Source organism: Ahaetulla prasina, chromosome 4 (genome assembly GCF_028640845.1).
Source record: "Ahaetulla prasina isolate Xishuangbanna chromosome 4, ASM2864084v1, whole genome shotgun sequence".
NCBI lineage: Eukaryota > Metazoa > Chordata > Lepidosauria > Squamata > Colubridae > Ahaetulla > Ahaetulla prasina.
In genome coordinates this window covers 6,477,896-6,495,114 of record NC_080542.1, presented here as the reverse complement: position 1 = coordinate 6,495,114, position 17,219 = coordinate 6,477,896, and the positions used below count along the sequence as shown (strand labels likewise).

The following is a 17,219-nucleotide window of genomic DNA, read 5'->3' as shown; positions in this document are numbered from 1 at the left end:
TTGGCCAGCTCAAAAAAGAGGAGGAAAAGAATCTGGCACTTGGAAAGACGTAGAAGGCAGAATTCAGCACTTGCCCACATTGTATTCAGTTGACGTGGCTCAAAGTTAACATTTTTATTGGGATCAGCTTTCCTTCCTTCCTTTCTTGCTCTTCTCTGCACCCTTTCTAGAGTCTTAACATCTTTTTTACATCGTGGTGACCAAAACTGAATGCAATATTCCAAGTGTGGCCTTACCAAAGCATTACAAAGTGGTATTAACACTTTTACCATGATCTTGATTCTATCCCTCTGTTTATGCAGCCTAGAACTTTGATGGCTTTTTGGGCAGCTGCTGCACACGGCTGGCTCATATTTAAATGGTTGTCCATTAGGACTCCAAGATCCCTCTCACAGTTACTACTATTGAGCAATATCATTTCTTTTAACAAATTACCATTTTGAAACACTCAAGTACTGCTTAAATAGGTTCCCATAAGCTGTACCAGAGGTGGGTTTCAATAGGTTCTGGAGAACCGGTAGCGGAAATTTGAGCAGTTCAGAGAACTGGTCAATACTACCTCTGACTGGCCCTGCTCCCATCTATTCTCTGCCTCCCGAGTCGTAGTTGATAGGGAGGAAATGGGGATTTTGCAGTAACTTTCCCCTGGAGTGGGGTGGGAATGGAGATTTTACAGTGTCCTTCCCCTGTCACGCCCACCAAGCCACACCCACAGAATCGGTAGAAATAAAATTAAACCCACCACTTAGCTGGATTTCTAGGCCTTGAAGAGTACAAAAAATGATTTTCAGTTGTCCAGAATCATGGTTATCCCAAAGGTGCTTTTTCCAAGAGGAAAATTTGACTTTCTCGCTTTTTTTGGAAGCTTTTTTTTTTTTTTGCTTTGCTTGGAACTGCTGAACGGACTGCATTGTTGAGCTGGGCTTTCTGCAGGATGGTTTTTCCCCTGTGTCCCTTCACTTTGGAACACCGGCATAGACTATGCAGAAACTAATAGGATAACTTTGACAATCAAAGAAATAGAGGAGTGAGACAGTGGTGGGATTCAAATAATTTAACAACCGGTTCTCTGCCCTAATGATTTCTTTCAACAACCAGTTTCTCAAAACTGCTCAGAAAGTTAACAACCAATTCTCCCGAAGCTTAATCCCACCACTGGATTCAGAATATTTTTAGATATGGGACCAATTTTACCATTGGTTAGAAAAGAGATACAGAAAAACAAATTAATAGTTAGGTAAAAGCATGGTATAATTAGAATATTGTATTTTTGTAGAAATGTTGTAATAGATTAAGTGAAAATGAAGACAGAAGAAACAACAAAAAGACAAAAACACAGGGAAAACACCGAGATGTCACATAGAAGGAATGACTGATTTATTAAATGTTTGTTTGTGTATGAAATAAAAAAAAAATTCAAAAAAAATTTTTGGGTTCGAAATAAAGAAATGAACAAATAAAGAACAAAATAATAAATTGATGTGCTGCAAGAAAGAATCCATTTTAAATTGTTTTTGTATATAGAAGCAGAAGCAGACTAGAGCCGGGAGGGACACAACTTAGAACTATACAGACTTCAAGCCGACCTAAGCATAGTACATAAAATTATCTACCACAATGTCCTACCTGCCAATGACTACTTCAGCTTCAACCACAACAATACACGAGCAAATAATAGGTACAAACTCAAGGTAAACCGCTCCAAACTTGATTGTAGAAAATATGGCTTCAGCAACAGAGCGGTCAATGCCTGAAATGAACTACCTGACTGTAGTTTTTTCCCCAAACCCCCAAAACTTTAAGCTTAAACTGTCTACTGTCAACCTCACCCCATTCCTAAGAGGTTTGTAAGGGGGATGCATTAGTGCACCTGCATGACTACCGTCCCTGTCCCAATATTTTTTTTTTACTTATTCTTTTCATGTATCCAAATTAAGTTTATCCTTTTTCCTGTTATCTTATATATGATTGACAATAAATAAATAAATAAATAAATAAATAAATAAAAGATTACAAGAGCCAACCTCTGGCCAGGTCATAAAAAGAAGGAAAAGAATCTGGCACTTGGAAAGACGTAGAAGGCAGAATTCAGCACTTGCCAACATTGTGTTCAGTTGACGTGGCTGTCAAGTCAACATCTTTTCCGGGATCAGCCTTCCTTGAACGGGATGGGTGGAGATCCGACTGAGTTTGGCCAATAGGGAAAAAGGAACAAGCAACAGCAGGTGGTGCCAGGATTCTCTTTGGAGAATGCTTAAATTCTGCCCTCGGAGTCACCTTGGTCACTTTCTCCTGAATCTCCTAGAGAAGTTCTAGGAAGATCATTTCCTTCATCTTCCTGGAATTATCTAACTGCTCAGCGTTCTTGTGCTCAGACTTCAGTCTCAATTTCACCATGTGGTCCATCATCTTCGTTCTCCTGTTGGGGTTCCTCTGCCCTGGACACAGCGTCCCTCTGAGACCTCACAACCCTGACGCAGGTGAGTTCTCCTCTCTTCCTTTGCAGTTCTTTTGATAGAGAACGCAGAATGTGTTTCCTTAGGAATTGAGAAAGTTTTTAACAATACTTTTTGAAAGAAATAGAAAGAACTAGAATAACAGAGTTGGAAGGGACCCTGGAGGTCTTCTAGTCCAACCCCCTGCTTAGGCAGGAAAGCCCATACCACTTCAGGCAAATGGTTATCCAACCTCTTCTTAAAAACTTCCAGTGTTGGAGCATTCTCGACTTCTCCTCCTCACTTCTTTTCCATTTCTTTCCCGTTGTTCAGATGGAACGCCAAACGCTCCTTCTGTCTACATCCTTCCGTCTCCAGCAGAACAACTGAATTTGCAAAAATATGTCATTCTCATATGCTTCGTTCAAAATTTTTATCCCAGCAATTTATCTGTGGAATGGCTCCAGAATGAGCAGCCGGTCAGTGAATCAGGGAACCACACTGGCCAACCCAATTTACAGTCCAACACACTCAATTTTGCGTCTAGCAGTTTGAGCATCAGAAAGCAGGAGTGGGATTCTGGAGATTCATTCACATGCCAGGTGACCAACAGAGCCGTGCCATCCAAAGTCATTCAGAAGACCATAAAGAAGAACATGGGGAAATGATCTATAATGTCTCCGTAATCGTCTCTGACGGCAGAAGTACTTGCTTCCCATTTCTTTTGAGAAACCTTCGTGCGTTCGGTTCCCACCAGCCTCTCTTTTCTCCTACTTCGTGATGGATAATTCATGAAAGCGTTCGTTGGCCGCATCTTTCTGAAGACAAGAAATATTGTGTCATCAAGTATTTTTCTCAAAACAAGTAAAAAAATAATAATAATCTGGGGGTAAGGCAGTGGTGAAATGGAAAATTTGTTACTACAAGTTCTGTGGACGTGGCTTGGTGTGTGTGTGTGTGTGTGTGTGTGTGTGTGTGTGTGTGTGTGTGTGTGTGTGTAATGTGACTGGGTGGGTGTGGTCAACTTTTTTTTTTACTTTTACAAGCATTTTTTCTACAACCTCTTTGGCTGAAGAGGTTGTAAAAAAAATGCAAACTGTTCTGGATAGCTGAGTTGCCTGAAATTTAAACTTTTACTTAAATATAAAAAACATAAAAACATGTGATGATCAGGCAGCTCAGCTGGGCATGGCGGGTGGCAGGAATTTTGGATACTAGTTCTCCGAACCACCCATCGCCATCGCTACTGAATCAGGCGATCTGGTCCGAACTGGGAGCATTTCACCCCTGGTGTAAAGTTTCCAGAAGTTTCCCTGAGCCACTGAGATGCCAAAGAGAGTGAGACTCCAGACAAGGCTTACAAAAATAACAGCTTTTTATTCTTTGGCCAAAGTAAAAAGGCTGGGTGACAAAACTATATCCAAAACATACAGGCAAAATGCATGTAAGGAATAGCCACACCCTGGGTGAAATGCTAATGGCTCACACCAGTTCGGGGGTACCGGTAGTAACAAAAGCTACAGATTTGGGCGAACCGGTAGTAAAAAAAGATACCGTTTTGTCCAAATTTGTATTTCCGATGATCAGCTGTACCACGTGATTTAAATTCACTATAAATCCTGCTTTCTAGTGAATCAAAATTGGACGGCACAGCTGTTCTGCCCCCCTCGCTGTTGTTATGACTTCTTTTTCTGCATGAAGCATGTGTTCGGTGCGCAATCTCAATGTGTGCGCATGCAGCGTGTGTTTGGAATGCACTGCGCATATACACACATGCAGCGTGTGTTTGGCACACACTGTGCATGCCTAGCTTTGAAACCAAGAATACAAGCAAGACACAGAAGCAAGATAACAAAAAGTTACTAATGCCAACCAGCATTAAGGTTACATTTTACTAAGCTAGATTTAGTTCCTAACTCATCTACACCTCATCAACTGTCTGGTTTGGTTCTGCAACCCAACAAGACAGACACAGACTTCAGAGGATCATTAGAACTGCAGAAAAAATAATTGCTACCAATCTGCCTTCCATTGAGGACTTTTATACTGCACAAGTCAAAAAGAGGGCTGTGAAAATATTTACAGGCCCCTCACATCCTGGACAGAAACTGTTTCAACTCCTACCCTCAAAACGATGCTATAGAGCATTCCACGCCAGAACAACTAAACACAAGAACAGGTTTTTCCTGAACGCCATCACTCTGCTAAATGAAGAATTCCCTCAATAATGTCAAACTAAATCTGCATTACTATTAATCTTCTCATTGTTCCTATCACCCACCTCCTCCCACTTATGACTGTATGACTGTAACTTTGTTGCTTGTGTCTTTATGATTTATATTGATTATTTCCTAATATGATTTGATTGCTTATCTGTACCCTATGACTATCATTAAGTGTTGTACCTTATGATTCTTGACGAATGTTATTTTTTCTTTTATGTACACTGAGAGCATATGCACCAAGACAAATTCCTTGAGTGTCCAATCAAACTTGGCTAATAAAGAATTCAATTCAATGCAATGCAGTGCAGTTCAACTCAATTCAATTCAAGGCAAGGCAATTCGATTCGATTCGATTCAATGCTATTCGATTCTATTCACAACTAATTTCTGACAGCATACAATAATACAGGCAAAAGCCAATAATAAAGCTCAATTCATAAATGGTTTCTAGCAGAAGCAAACAGTAAATATTGCTTTAATCAGTAACAATTAGATAGTAGCATCAGTAATTCATAATAAAAGCAAATAGCCAACATTAGTCCTTCATGGGTCTTGGAAGTCAAGAAAACCAATGCTTCTATTCATAACATGAATGTCATTTTGTGTCCTCTTCAAGTCCTAGAAGTCCAACTCAGCAGTGGGTTTCAAATTTTTTTAATACTGGTTCTGTGGGTGTGGCTCGGTGAGCGTGGCATGGCTTGTGGGCATGGCAGGGGAAGGATACTGTAAAATCTCCATTCCTACCCCACTCCAGGGGAAAGTTTTTGCAAAATCCCCATTTCCTCCCGATCAGCTGGGACTCGGGAGGCAGAGAAGAGATGGGGGTGGGGCCAGTCAGAGGTGGTATTTCCTGGTTCTCCAAACTACTTAAAATTTCCGCTACGCGTTCTCCAGAACTGTTCAGAACCTGTTGAAATCCACCTCTGGTCCAGCTTATGGGAAGCTATTATAACCAGTGCTTGAGTGTTTCAGAATGGAAATTTGTTAAAGGAAATCATATTGCTTAATAGTAGTAACTGTGAGAGGGATCTTGGAGTCCTAGTGGACAACCATTTAAATAGGAGCCAGCCCTGTACAGCAGCTGCCCTAAAAGCCATGACAGTTCTAGGCTGCATAAACAGAGGGATAGAATCAAGATCACGTTAAAAGTGTTAATACCACTTTATAAGGCCTTGGTAAGGCCACACTTGGAATCCTGCATTCAGTTTTGGTTGCCACGATTTAAAAAAGATGTGGAGACACTAATAAGAATGCAGAGAGGAGCAAACTGAAAATAATGCCGGCCAAGGACATCATCTGAAAATCAGTTAGCTGGAGGAACACCAAGAGGTAGTGAAGACAGGGAGATTCCCATGAGGCATCTTGCTAAATTATAATTAATCCAGAAAACACGGAAATGTCAACTGCTGAGGTGTATTAAGAAAGCAAACACATTTCTTCACGCCTTGCTTCTCCCTAGAACTGGCGGCAGACCAAACCGCAGTCAGCATCTTCATGAGGTGGCTTGAGAGATTTATCTCTAAATATCATTCCTTTTGACAAACGAAGAACTGCCATTTTAAAGACCTGAGCTTACAGCTACCAATAAGCTGGGGTTGGGGTATGGTTAGAAAAGAGATATGAATAAAAGACGATAGATAGATAAACAACTTTAATAATGAAAAATGAAATGGGGGAAATGACAAATAAAGAAATAGAAATCCAGATATCGCCAGAGTAAATGGAAAAGGGGGATGGGGTTGGGGAAGGAAAGAAGATTATAAATTATGAAATGATAGATTGGGTAAAATGGAAAAAAACGGAAAAGAAAGTATATATATAATATTAGAAAATTGGAGTTGCTCGGTTACCAAATAAGGGAAATATTATACAAGAAAAAACAATTACTACCAACCTGCCTTCCATTGAGGACTTTTATACTGCACAAGTCAAAAAGAGGGCTGTGAAAATATTTACAGATCCCTCACATCCTGGACAGAAGCTGTTTCAACTCCTACCCTCAAAACGTTGATATAGAGCACTCCACGCCAGAACAACTAAACACAAGAACAGGTTTTTCCTGAACGCCATCACTCTGCTACACAAATAATTCCCTCAACACTGTCAAACTAAATCTGCACTACTAGTAATCTTCTCATCGTTCCTATCACCCACCTCCTCCCACTTATGACTGTATGACTGTAACTTTGTTGCTTGTATCCTTATGATTTATATTGTTTCCTAATATGATTTGATTGCTTATTTGTACACTATGACTATCATTAAGTGTTGTACCTTATGATTCTTGACGAATGTATTTTTTCTTTTATGTACACCGAGAGCATATATGCACCAAGACAAATTCCTTGAGTGTCCAATCACACTTGGCTAATAAAGAATTCAATTCAATGCAATGCAATGCAATGCAATGCAATGCAATGCAATGCAATTCTATTCTATTCGATGCAATTCTATTCTATTTGATACTATTTGATTCTATTCACAACTAATTTCTGACAGCATACAATAATACAGGCAAAAGCCAATAATAAAGCTCAATTCATAACAAATGATTTCTAGCAGAAGCAAAGAGGAAATATTGGTTGAATCAGTAACAATTAGATAGTAGCATCAGTAATTCATAATAAAAGCAAATAGCCAACATTAGTCCTTCATGGGCCTTGGAAGTCAAGAAAACCAATGCCTCTATTCATAAAATGAATGTCATTTTGTGTCCTCTTCAAGACCTAGAAGTCCAACTCAGGGGTGGGTATCAAAAATTTTTCGTACCAGTTCTGTGTGTGTGGCTTGATGGGCGTGGCATGGCTTGGTGGGCTTGGCAGGGGAAGGATACTATAAAATCTCCATTCCCACCCCACTCCAGGGGAACATTACTGCAAAATCCCCATTTCCTCCGGATCAGCTGGGACTCGGGAGGCAGAGAAGAGATGGGGGTGGGGCCAGTCAGAGGTGGTATTTCCTGGTTCTCCGAACTACTTAAAATTTCCACTATAGGTTCTCCAAAACTGGTCAGAACCTGCTGAAACCCACCTCTGGTCCAGCTTATGGGAAGCTATTATAACCAGTGCTTGAGTGTTTCAGAATGGAAATTTGTTAAAGGAAATGATATTGCTCAATAGTAGTAACTGTGAGAGGGATCTTGGAGTCCTAGTGGACAACCATTTAAATAGGAGCCAGCCCTGTACAGCAGCTGCCCAAAAAGCCACGACAGTTCTAGGCTGCATAAACAGAGGGATAGAATCAAGATCACGGTAAAAGTGTTAATACCACTTTATAAGGCCTTGGTAAGGCCACACTTTGAATCCTCCATTCAGTTTTGGTTGCCACAATGTAAAAAAGATGTGGAGACACTAATAAGAATGCAGAGAGGAGCAAACTGAAAATAATGCCGGCCAAGTACATCATCTGCAAATCACTTAGCTGGAGGAACACCAAGAGGTAGTGAAGACAGGGAGATTCCCATGAGGCATCTTGCTAAATTATAATTAATCCAGAAAACACGGAAATGTCAACTGCTGAGGTGTATTAAGAAAGCAAACACATTTCTTCAGGCCTTGCTTCTCACTAGAACTGGTGGCAGACCAAACCGCAGTCAGCATCTTCATGAGGTGGCTTGAGAGATTTATCTCTAAATATCATTCCTTTTGACAAACGAAGAATTGCCATTTTAAAGACCTGAGCTTACAGCTACCAATAAGCTGGGCTGGGGGTATGGTTAGCAAAAAGATATGAATAAAAGACGATAGATAGATCAACAATGTTAATAATGAAAAATTAAATGAGGGAAATGACAAAAAAAGAAATAAAAATCCAGTTATCCCCAGAATAAATGGAAAAGGGGGATGGGGTTGGGGAAGGAAAGAAGATTATAAATTATGAAATGATAGATTGGGTAAAATGGAAAAAAAACGGAAAAGAAAGTATATATATAATATTAGAAAATTGGAGTTGCTCAGTTACCAAACAAGGGAAATATTATACAAGAAAAAAACAAAGAAGAGAGGAATAGAGGGAAAGGAAGAGGAGGTGAAGGAGAGAGAGGGATGGAAGGAAGGAAGGGGAAGGAGAGGAAGATAGGATAGGGGAGAAGAGTAGGAGAGAAGATGGGAAAGGAGGGAAAGAGGAGAGAAGTGGGGGAGAGGAAGGGGAAGGAGGAAGGAGGAAGGAGAGGAGGAGGAAGAAGGTAGGAGAGGCGAGGAGGGAAGGAAGGAAAAGAGGAGAAGAAGGTTTGTTGTGAAATGAAGGGAAAGAAAGGGTAGAAGAGCAACCTCAAATGTAATTAAAGTGTTTTATCCTTGTGCTTTCTTCAGAAAAAAATATGTCCAAACCAGAAGCATTTCATGCCTGGTCCAACCCCCTACTTAGGCAAGAAACCCTACACCACTATAAAGCGGTACTAACTCTGCACTTGATCTTGATTCGATCCTTCTAGTCATAAAGCAATAAAATTGGACCTACATATATGGATGTGGTCTTTCACATCTGACATCAATCAACCAGATGAATGTCAACCATTAAACCTGACCCACCATCTCTGCTCCCAATGAAAAACTTCCACTCATAATTTAAGGTTGTTTTATATCCAATGTGTGTTGGGCAGGTTTTTTTCAGGAAGGAGAAAAGAGGACAGTTCAATAAAAGGGAATTATTCAGCTTTCAAGAGGAGTGATATTTACAGAAGACATCCTGGTCTTGTTACGAAATGCTGCCCATAGTTTGCTCTGCCATCTTAGTCTTCATGCCAAATGCCTCAAGGGAGAATAGATGTATCGTATTTTTCAGAGTATAAGAGGCAGCTTAGTTTTTGGGGAGGAATCTTTTGCTGGTTTTTATCCCCTGCTTGGGGATAAAAAAACAGCTTCTGAAGCACAACTGATCTTTGGAGAGAGAAGCAATGAAAAAAGCAGGCAAATCACGGAGATCGCTTCACTCGCTAGTGCCTCGTTAGGGCTGAAGAAACAAACAAACTTCACAGCTGAGAGTCGGAGGGAGCAGGCGAAGCACAGAAGATCACTTCACCGGAAAAAAATAGCTTATAAAGCACAGCTGAGAGTTGGAGGGAGCAGGCAAAGATCACTTCACTCGCTAGCGCCTCGTTAGGGCTGAAAAATATAAAACACACCCAAATTTTCAGCCTCTTTTAGGAAGGAAAAAAGTTTGTCTTGTACTCCGAAAAATACGGTACTTCTTCTGCTTGTACAACTATTCCTTATGTTATGAATTATTATTTAGGAAAAGGATGCGTGAACATTTCCCAGTCTTGGTGTTCCTCCAACTAAATGACTTTGAGAAGATGACCTTGGCCAGCATTATTTCCAAATTTGCATCTTTCTAATTCTGTACCATGCAGTCCCATTATTTGTGTTTTCCTTCAACCTCAACGACTGTGATAGCGAGGTACTAACACCACTCTATAAAGCCTTAGTAAGACCACACCTAGAGTACTGCATCCAGTTTTGGTCACCACACAAAAAAAAAGATGTGGAGACTCTAGAAAGAGTGCAGAGAAGAGCAACCAGGATGATGTGGTCATTTCCATGGCAGCCTCCTCCGGACCTTTAAGGCACTCGGGCTGGCAGCAAGCATTTGGCCAGCTCAAAAAAGAGGAGGAAAAGAATCTGGCACTTGGAAAGACGTAGAAGGCAGAATTCAGCACTTGCCCACATTGTATTCAGTTGACGTGGCTCAAAGTTAACATTTTTATTGGGATCAGCTTTCCTTCCTTCCTTTCTTGCTCTTCTCTGCACCCTTTCTAGAGTCTTAACATCTTTTTTACATCGTGGTGACCAAAACTGAATGCAATATTCCAAGTGTGGCCTTACCAAAGCATTACAAAGTGGTATTAACACTTTTACCATGATCTTGATTCTATCCCTCTGTTTATGCAGCCTAGAACTTTGATGGCTTTTTGGGCAGCTGCTGCACACGGCTGGCTCATATTTAAATGGTTGTCCATTAGGACTCCAAGATCCCTCTCACAGTTACTACTATTGAGCAATATCATTTCTTTTAACAAATTACCATTTTGAAATTACTGTAAATTACTGCTTAAATAGGTTCCCATAAGCTGGACCAGAGGTGGGTTTCAATAGGTTCTGGAGAACCGGTAGCGGAAATTTGAGTAGTTCAGAGAACTGGTCAATACTACCTCTGACTGGTCCTGCTCCCATCTATTCTCTGCCTCCCGAGTCGTAGTTGATAGGGAGGAAATGGGGATTTTGCAGTAACTTTCCCCTGGAGTGGGGTGGGAATGGAGATTTTACAGTATCCTTCCCCTGTCACGCCCACCAAGCCACACCCACAGAATCGGTAGAAATAAAATTAAACCCACCACTAGAGGAGTGAGACAGTGGTGGGATTCAAATAATTTAACAACCGGTTCTCTGACCTAATGATTTCTTTCAACAAAAGATTTCTTGATTTCTTGATTTCTTTCAAGGTTAATGGGGAGATTGAATGTGACCACATGTTTATTGGACCCGTGTCCCTCCTGGTTAGTTTTGGCCACCCGGGAGGTGACACGAGGCTGGCTCCAGAAAATTGTGAACGCTTCTTTGATGGAGGGTGTTTTCCCTGCCGCCTTGAAAGAGGCGGTGGTGAGGCCCCTCCTCAAGAAGCCTTCCCTTGACCCAGCTAGTTTAGCAAATTATCGTCCGGTCTCCAACCTTCGCTTTGTGGCAAAGGTTGTCGAGAGTGTGGTTGCACGACAGTTGCCCCAGTACCTGGATGAAAATGTCTATCTTGATCCATTCCAGTCCGGTTTCCGGCCTGGTCACAGCACGGAAACAGCCTTGGTCGCGTTGGTTGATGATCTCTTGAGGGCTCGGGACAGAGGTTGTTCCTCTGTCTTGGTCCTATTAGATCTCTCAGCGGCTTTTGATACCATCGATCATGGTATCCTGCTGCGCCGACTCGAGGGACTTGGAGTGAGGGGCACTGTTCATCGGTGGTTCTCCTCCTACCTCTCCGACCGGTCGCAGATGGTGTTGACGGGGGGACAGAGATCGACCCCAAGGCACCTCTTATGTGGGGTGCCGCAGGGGTCGGTTCTCTCGCCTCTTCTGTTCAACATCTATATGAAGCCGCTGGGTGAGATCATCCGTGGTTTTGGGGTGAGTTGTCATCTATACGCTGATGATACTCAGCTCTATATTTCCACCCCTAACCACCCCAACGAGGCTGTTGAAATGATGTCCCAGTGCCTGGAGGCCGTACGGGTTTGGATGGGGAGGAACAGACTCAGACTAAATCCCACCAAGACCGAGTGGCTGTGGATGCCGGCGGCCCGGTACAGTCAACTAATTCCATCACTGACCATTGGGGGCGAACTATTGGCCCCCACGGAAAGGGCTCGTAATCTGGGCGTCCTCCTGGATGCACGGCTGTCTTTAGAAGATCATATGATAGCCGTCACCAGGGGAGCTTTTCATCAGGTTCGCCTGATACGCCAGTTACGTTCCTTTCTGGATCGGGCTGCCTTATGCACGGTTGCTCATGCCCTGGTTACATCCCGCCTGGACTACTGTAATGCTCTCTACATGGGGCTCCCCTTGAAGGGTACCCGGAGACTCCAACTGGTCCAGAATGCGGCTGCGCGGGTGATAGAGGGAGTACCTTTTGGCTCCCATGTGACACCCCTCCTGCGTAATCTGCACTGGCTCCCAGTGGTCTTCCGGGTTCACTTCAAGATACTTGTTATCACCTTTAAAACGCTCCATGGCCTAGGACCGGGATATTTACGGGACCGCCTACTGCCACCATTAGCCTCTCACCGACCAGTGCGCTCTCACAGAGAGGGCCTCCTCCGGATACCGTCAGCTAAACAATGTCAGCTGGCGACCTCTAGGGGGGGGGGCTTCTCTGTGGGGCCCCTACCTCTGGAGCAGGCTTCCTCTGGGGCTTCGTCAACTCCCCGATCTCAAGTCCTTCCGCCGCGAGTTGAAGACGCTGCTGTTTCGAAGAGCAGGACTAACTTGAACGTAGTTTTAAATTTGGGATTTTAAAAAAAGGGGTTTAAATGAGGTTTTAAATTTGTATTTAAAGGTTAGAGCATCAATTGAATTTAACTGTCTATTCTTTTAGTTTTTTTATGTGTTATATGTTTTTCTGTTGTTTTTGACTGTGAACCGCCCTGAGTCCTTCGGGAGATGGGCGGTATAAAATATAATAAATAATAATAATAATAATAACAACCAGTTTCTCAAAACTGCTCAGAAAGTTAACAACCAATTCTCCCGCAGCTTAATCCCACCACTGGATTCAAAATATTTTTAGATATGGGACCAATTTTACCATTGGCTAGAAAAGAGATACAGAAAAACAAATTAATAGTTAGGTAAAAGCATGGTATAATTAGAATATTGTATTTTTGTAGAAATGTTGTAATAGATTAAGTGAAAATGAAGACAGAAGAAACAACAAAAAGACGAAATCACAGGGAAAACACCGAGATGTCACATAGAAGGAATGACTGATTTATTAAATGTTTGTTTGTGTACAAAATAAAAAAAAATTCAAAAAAATTTTTTGGGTTCGAAATAAAGAAATGAACAAATAAAGAACAAAATAATAAATTGATGTGCTGCAAGAAAGAATCCATTTTCAATTGTTTTTGCATATAGAAGCAGAAGCAGACTAGAGCCGGGAGGGATCACAACTTAGAACTACGCAGACTTCAAGCCGACCTAAGCATAGTACATAAAATTATCTACCACAATGTCCTACCTGCCAATGACTACTTCAGCTTCAACCACAACAATACACGAGCAAATAATAGGTACAAACTCAAGGTAAACCGCTCCAAACTTGATTGTAGAAAATATGGCTTCAGCAACAGAGCGGTCAATGCCTGAAATGAACTACCTGACTGTAGTTTTTTCCCCAAACCCACAAAACTTTAAGCTTAAACTGTCTACTGTCAACCTCACCCCATTCCTAAGAGGTTTGTAAGGGGGATGCATTAGTGCACTTGCATGACTACCGTCCCTGTCCTGATATTCTTTTTTTACTTATTCTTTTCATGTATCCAAATTAAGTTTATACTTTTACCTGTTAACTTATATATGATTGACAAAAAATAAATAAAAGATTACAAGAGCCAACCTCTGGCCGGCTCATAAAAAGGAGGAAAAGAATCTGGCAGTTGGAAAGACGTAGAAGGCAGAATTCAGCACTTGCCAACATTGTGTTCAGTTGACGTGGCTGTCAAGTCAACATCTTTTCCGGGATCAGCCTTCCTTGAACGGGATGGGTGGAGATCCGACTAAGTTTGGCCAATAGGGAAAAAGGAACAAACAACAGCAGGTGGTGCCAGGATTCTCTTTGGAGAATGCTTAAATTCTGCCCTCGGAGTCATCTTGGTCATTTTCTCCTGAATCTCCTAGAGAAGCTCTAGGAAGATCATTTCCTTCATCTTCCTGGAATTATCTAACTGCTCAGCGTTCTTGTGCTCAGACTTCAGTCTCAATTTCACCATGTGGTCCATCATTTTCGTTCTCCTGTTGGGGTTCCTCTGCCCTGGACACAGCGGCCCTCTGAGACCTCACAACCCTGACGCAGGTGAGTTCTCCTTTCTTCCTTTGCAGTTCTTTTGATAGAGAACGGAGAATGTGTTTCCTTAGGAATTGAGAAAGTTTTTAACAATACTTTTTGAAAGAAATAGAAAGAACTAGAATAACAGAGTTGGAAGGGACCCTGGAGGTCTTCTAGTCCAACCCCCTGCTTAGGCAGGAAAGCCCATACCACTTCAGGCAAATGGTTATCCAACCTCTTCTTAAAAACTTCCAGTGTTGGAGCATTCTCGACTTCTCCTCCTCACTTCTTTTCCATTTCTTTCCCGTTGTTCAGATGGAACGCCAAACACTCCTTCTGTCTACATCCTTCCGTCTCCAGCAGAACAACTGAATTCGCAAAAATATCTCATTCTCATATGCTTCGTTCAAAATTTTTATCCCAGCAATTTATCTGTGGAATGGCTCCAGAATGAGCAGCCGGTCAGTGAATCAGGGAACCACACTGGCCAACCCAATTTACAGTCCAACACACCCAATTTTGCGTCTAGCAGTTTGAGCATCAGAAAGCAGGAATGGGATTCTGGAGAGGCATTCACATGCCAGGTGACCAACAGAGCCGTGCCATCCAAAGTCATTCAGAAGACCATAAAGAAGAACACGGGAAAATGATCTGTAATTGATGTCTCCGTAATCGTCTCTGACGGCAGAAGTGCTTGCTTCTCATTTCTTTTGAGAAACCTTCGTGCGTTCGGTTCCCACCAGCCTCTCTTTTCTCCTACTTCGTGATGGATAATTCATGAAAGCATTCGTTGGCCGCATCTTTCTGAAGACAAGAAATATTGTGTCATCAAGTATTTTTCTCAAAACAAGTAAAAAAAATAATAATAATCTGGGGGTAAGGCAGTGGTGAAATGGAAAATTTGTTACTACAAGTTCTGTGGACGTGGCTTGGTGTGTGCGTGTGTGTGTGTGTGTGTGTGTGTGTGTGTGTAATGTGACTGGGTGGGTGTGGTCAACTTTTTTTTTTACTTTTACAAGCATTTTTTCTACAACCTCTTTGGCTGAAGAGGTTGTAAAAAAATTGCTTTTAAAAGGCTGTTCTGACGATCCCAGCTGAGTTGCCTGAAACTTAAACTTTTACTTAAATGTAAAAAACATAAAAACATCTGATGATCAGGCAGCTCAGCTGGGCATGGCGGGTGGCAGGAATTTTGGATACTAGTTCTCCGAACCACCCATCGCCATCGCTACTGAATCAGGCGATCTGGTCCGAACTGGGAGCATTTCACCCCTGGTGTAAAGTTTCCAGAAGTTTCCCTGAGCCACTGAGATGCCAAAGAGAGTGAGACTCCAGACAAGGCTTACAAAAATAACAGCTTTTTATTCTTTGGCCAAAGTAAAAAGGCTGGGTGACAAAACTATATCCAAAACATACAGGCAAAATGCATGTAAGGAATAGCCACACCCTGGGTGAAATGCTAATGGCTCACACCAGTTCGGGGGTACCGGTAGTAACAAAAGCTACAGATTTGGGCGAACCGGTAGTAAAAAAAGATTTGTCCAAATTTGTATTTCCGATGATCAGCTGTACCACGTGATTTAAATTCACTATAAATCCTGCTTTCTAGTGAATCAAAATTGGACGGCACAGCTGTTCCGCCCCCCTCGCTGTTGTTATGACTTCTTTTTCTGCATGAAGCATGTGTTCGGTGCGCAATCTCAATGCGTGCGCATGCAGCGTGTGTTTGGAATGCACTGCGCATATACACCCATGCAGCGTCTGTTTGGCACACACTGTGCATGCCTAGCTTTGAAACCAAGAATAGAAGCGAGACACAGAAGCAAGATAACAAAACGTTACTAATGCCAACCAGCATTAAGGTTGCATTTTACTAAGCTAGAATTAATTCCTAACTCATCTACGTCTCATTAACTGTCTGGCTTGGTTTTGCAACTCAACAAGACAGACACAGACTTCAGAGGATCATTAGAACTGCAGAAAAAACAATTACTACCAACCTGCCTTCCATTGAGGACTTTTATACTGCACAAGTCAAAAAGAGGGCTGTGAAAATATTTGCAGATCCCTCACATCCTGGACATAAACTGTTTCAACTCCTACCCTCAAAACGTTGATATAGAGCACTCCACGCCAGAAGAACTAAACAGAAGAACAGGTTTTTCCCGACCGCCATCACTCTGCTACACAAATAATTCCCTCAACACTGTCAAACTAAATCTGCACTACTAATCTTCTCATCGTTCCTATCACCCATCTCCTCCCACTTATGACTGTATGACTGTAACTTTGTTGCTTGTATCCTTATGATTTATATTGATTGTTTCCTAATATGATTTGATTGCTTATTTGTACACTATGACTATCATTAAGTGTTGTACCTTATGATTCTTGACGAATGTATTTTTTCTTTTATGTACACCGAGAGCATATATGCACCAAGACAAATTCCTTGAGTGTCCAATCACACTTGGCTAATAAAGAATTCAATTCAATTTAATGCAATGCAATGCAATGCAATTCTATTCTATTCTATTCTATTCTATTGTAATATTAGCCAGAAGTCTGCTGCTCTTTGGGGTTTCATTCCACCAAGGGCCACGGTGGGGAGCTGCTGTTGATCCTGCCTGTTTTTAATATAGTTACACTCCTAATTTAACAGTAACAAGAGTTGGAAGGTACCTGGGAGGTCATCTAGTCCAACCCACTGCTCAGGCAGGAGAGCTGCACTAGGGATTTGAACCGCTGATTTTTCTGATCGACAAGCTCAGCGTCTTAGCCACTGAGCCACCTAGTCAGGCTGTTGTTTATTAATTAATTAATTTATTATTAATAATAATAATTAATTAATTGTCCTAAATTTACTAAAATTTACTATTTACTTATTTTTAAATTTGTTTAAATTTATTTAAAATTTATTTAAAATTTAGATTTACTAAATCTACACTACTATTAATCTTCTCATCGTTTTCATCACTAATCTCTTTCCACTTATGACTGTATGACTGTAACTTTTTGTTGCAATCAT

General features: G+C 41.5%; 1 gene segment (V, D, J or C); it reads left to right on the top strand.

The window, feature by feature from the left end:
• Positions 1-2,180: 2,180 nt before the first annotated feature.
• Positions 2,181-3,501, top strand: LOC131198546 (Ig mu chain C region-like). The segment is given in 2 exon segments: positions 2,181-2,480; positions 2,769-3,501. Coding segments are annotated over 2 exon segments (420 nt in total).
• Positions 3,502-17,219: the final 13,718 nt, after the last annotated feature.